General features: G+C 66.7%; 1 protein-coding gene across 1 annotated transcript in view; it reads left to right on the plus strand.

Moving 5' to 3' along the window:
* Nucleotides 1–2476, plus strand: part of ETH_00002920 (uncharacterized protein) — a gene marked incomplete at both ends in the record, with an annotated part of 3184 nt that overhangs the window by 426 nt on the left and 282 nt on the right. The window contains one exon of the mRNA XM_013376940.1: nucleotides 1–2410. Within this exon, the coding sequence (XP_013232394.1) occupies nucleotides 1–2410 (2410 nt within the window). The remainder of the gene's footprint in view (nucleotides 2411–2476) is intronic.

Raw genomic sequence — 2476 nt, forward strand, 5'->3', positions numbered from 1 at the left:
CACATCAGCAGCAGCAGCAGCGGCCACCTCCTCCCCCGCCTGCCAGCGTTGTCTGTGAGCAGCAGCAGCAAACGCTGCCCGGAGGCAGCTTCAGAGACAGGCTGCTGAAAGGAGCTGCTGCTAAAAAACCGAGCAGCCCTGCGCAGCAGAAGCAGCAGCAGCAGCAACAGCAGCAGCAACAGCAACAGCAGAAGCCGAAGGAAGCAGCACGATCCAGGTCTCCACAGCCGCAGCAGCAGCAGCAGCAGCAGGCGGCTGCGGCGGATAAGGAGCCTTCTATAAATGGCTGTGTGCAAGCTCAGCAGCAGCAGCAGCCACAGCAGCCACAGCAGCAGCAGCAGCAGCAACCGCAGCAGCAGCTGCAGGCGCCCGCTGCATCAAAGCGGGGGCCTTCGCCCGCATCGCCTCGCCGTGCAGCGCCTGCAGTGGCAGCAGCAGCAGCAAAGCCAGCAGCAGAGGCACCGAAGCAGGGCACCTGGAGCGATCGGGTGCGAGCTGCTGCTCCTCAGCAGCAGCAGCAGCAGCAGCAGCAGCTGGCACCGACGGCAGGACAAGCTGCTGCTGCAAAGAGAGCCAAGAGCCCAGCAGCAGCAACACCGAAGCAGCAGCAGCAGCAGGGCCTGCAGCAGCAGGACTCCAAGCAGGCAAAAATCTACTCTCCAGCTGCTCCCGCAGCAGCAGCCACAACAGCTGCTGCAGCAACAGCAGCAGCAAAGGCAGAACAAACAGCAGCAAGTGCTGCTCCTGCTGACAAGTGCCCGAAGGCACAGGACACTCCACCCTCAGCAAAACCAGCAGCACCTGCTGCTGCAGCAGCAGCACCAGCTGCAACCGCAGCAGCTGCAGCTGCAACCACAGCAGCACCAGGCGCAAGCGCAGCAGCACCTGCTGCAACAGCAACAGCACCAGCTGCAACGGCACCAGCTGCAGCAGCACCAGCTGCGGAAGCATCAGCTGCAGCAGCAGCAGCTGCCCCAGCAGCAGCAGTAGCAGCGCCTGCTACAGCAGCAGCACCTGCTGCTGCAGCAGCAGCACCTGCAACAGCAGCGCCTGCGGAGTCACTGGCTTCTTCCCCAGCCCCCGCAGCAGCAGCAGCAGCAACGGAGAGCTCGGCGAGCACATCCTCGCCAGACTCCAGCGGAGCAGCAGCAAACGAAAGCCCAGACGCAGCAGCAGCAGCAGCAGCAGCAGCAGGTGGCAGCCTGTCTTGGGCAATGCGGGCGCGGCTAGCGAAGGACAGGCCCGACCCCGTGAAGCTGCAGCCGTCGCCGCCGCAGCAGCAGCAGGCAGCAGCAGCAAATGGAGGGGAGCAGCAGCAGCAGCCGCCGCAGCAGCAGCAGCACGGAGGCGCGCAGCGCGGCAGCAGGGGCAGGGGAGGTGCAGCAAGGGGAGGCAGCAGCAGCCACCAAGACCAGCACTGGGGCAGCAGCAGCAGCGCCAGGGGCCCCCACAACAGGGGCAGGGGGGGCCCCCATGGGGCCCACGGGCAGCGCAGGGGCGGGCTGCGGCAGCAGCAGCAGCAGCAGCAACAGGAGGAGTGGCCGGGGGAGGCGGCGCGGTCAGAGCAGCAGCAGCTGCCGGAGCAGCCGGAGCGGCAGCAGCAGCAGCAGCAGCAGCAGCCAGAGCCGCAGCAGCAGCAGCAGCAGCAGCAAGTTCCCAAACCCGCAGGAGTTTGGGCTGCAGGCGCTGCGCCTCTTGGCCGCTGGGTGGTGCCTCCCCCCCGCCCTGCAGCAGCAGACCAGCAGCAGCAGCAGCAGCGACAGCCAGGAGCTTCAGGAGCTGCTGCTGCTGCTGCTGAGGCTGCAGGCGCAGCAGCCTCCACGGCTGCATCCGGCACGGAAGAGGCAGAGAAGGCTCCCCGCGCTCCAGCAGCAGCACCTGCTGCTGCTGCACAGCAGCAGCAGCAGCAAGAGCCGTGCGCTGCGCCTGTGTGGCCAAAGTCAAGGCCAACCGTGAAGCGGCCGCAGCAGCAGCAGCAGCAGCAGCAACCCGCAGAGACGCAGCTGCTGCCGGGGCAGTGGCAGCGCTTTGCCCTCCCGAGAGGGAAGAGAGACGCAATGAAGGCGGAGGAAAAGAAGAGGCCTCCGCAGCAGCAGCAGCAACCGCAGCAGCAGCAGCAGCAGCAGCAGAAGCCGCGGTCGCCTGAGTGGGCGCGCCCCACACCGCTCCCTATGGCCAGCAGCACTATCCCTGTGGCTGTCTTTACTCCAGAGGACAAACCAACAGCAGCAGCAGCAACAGCAGCGGCAGCTGCTGCTGCTGTCCTCCCGGGGATGCTGAGAGATAGCTTGGCTATGCCGAAGACATCCCAAAAGCCGCCGTTGCAGCAGCAGCCACAGCAGCAGCAGCAGCAGCAGCAAAGGCCCGCCGCGCCGCGCACTTCATCTCCGAGACCCGCTGAAGGCCGCGGGTCGGCAGCAGCACCTGCTGCAGCAGCGCCTGCAGCAGCACCTGCTGCGGCAGCGCCTGCTGCAGC

The sequence above is a fragment of the Eimeria tenella genome, genomic scaffold (genome assembly GCF_000499545.2).
Source record: "Eimeria tenella Houghton genomic scaffold, Eth_scaff42, whole genome shotgun sequence".
Classification (NCBI taxonomy): Eukaryota; Apicomplexa; class Conoidasida; order Eucoccidiorida; family Eimeriidae; genus Eimeria; species Eimeria tenella.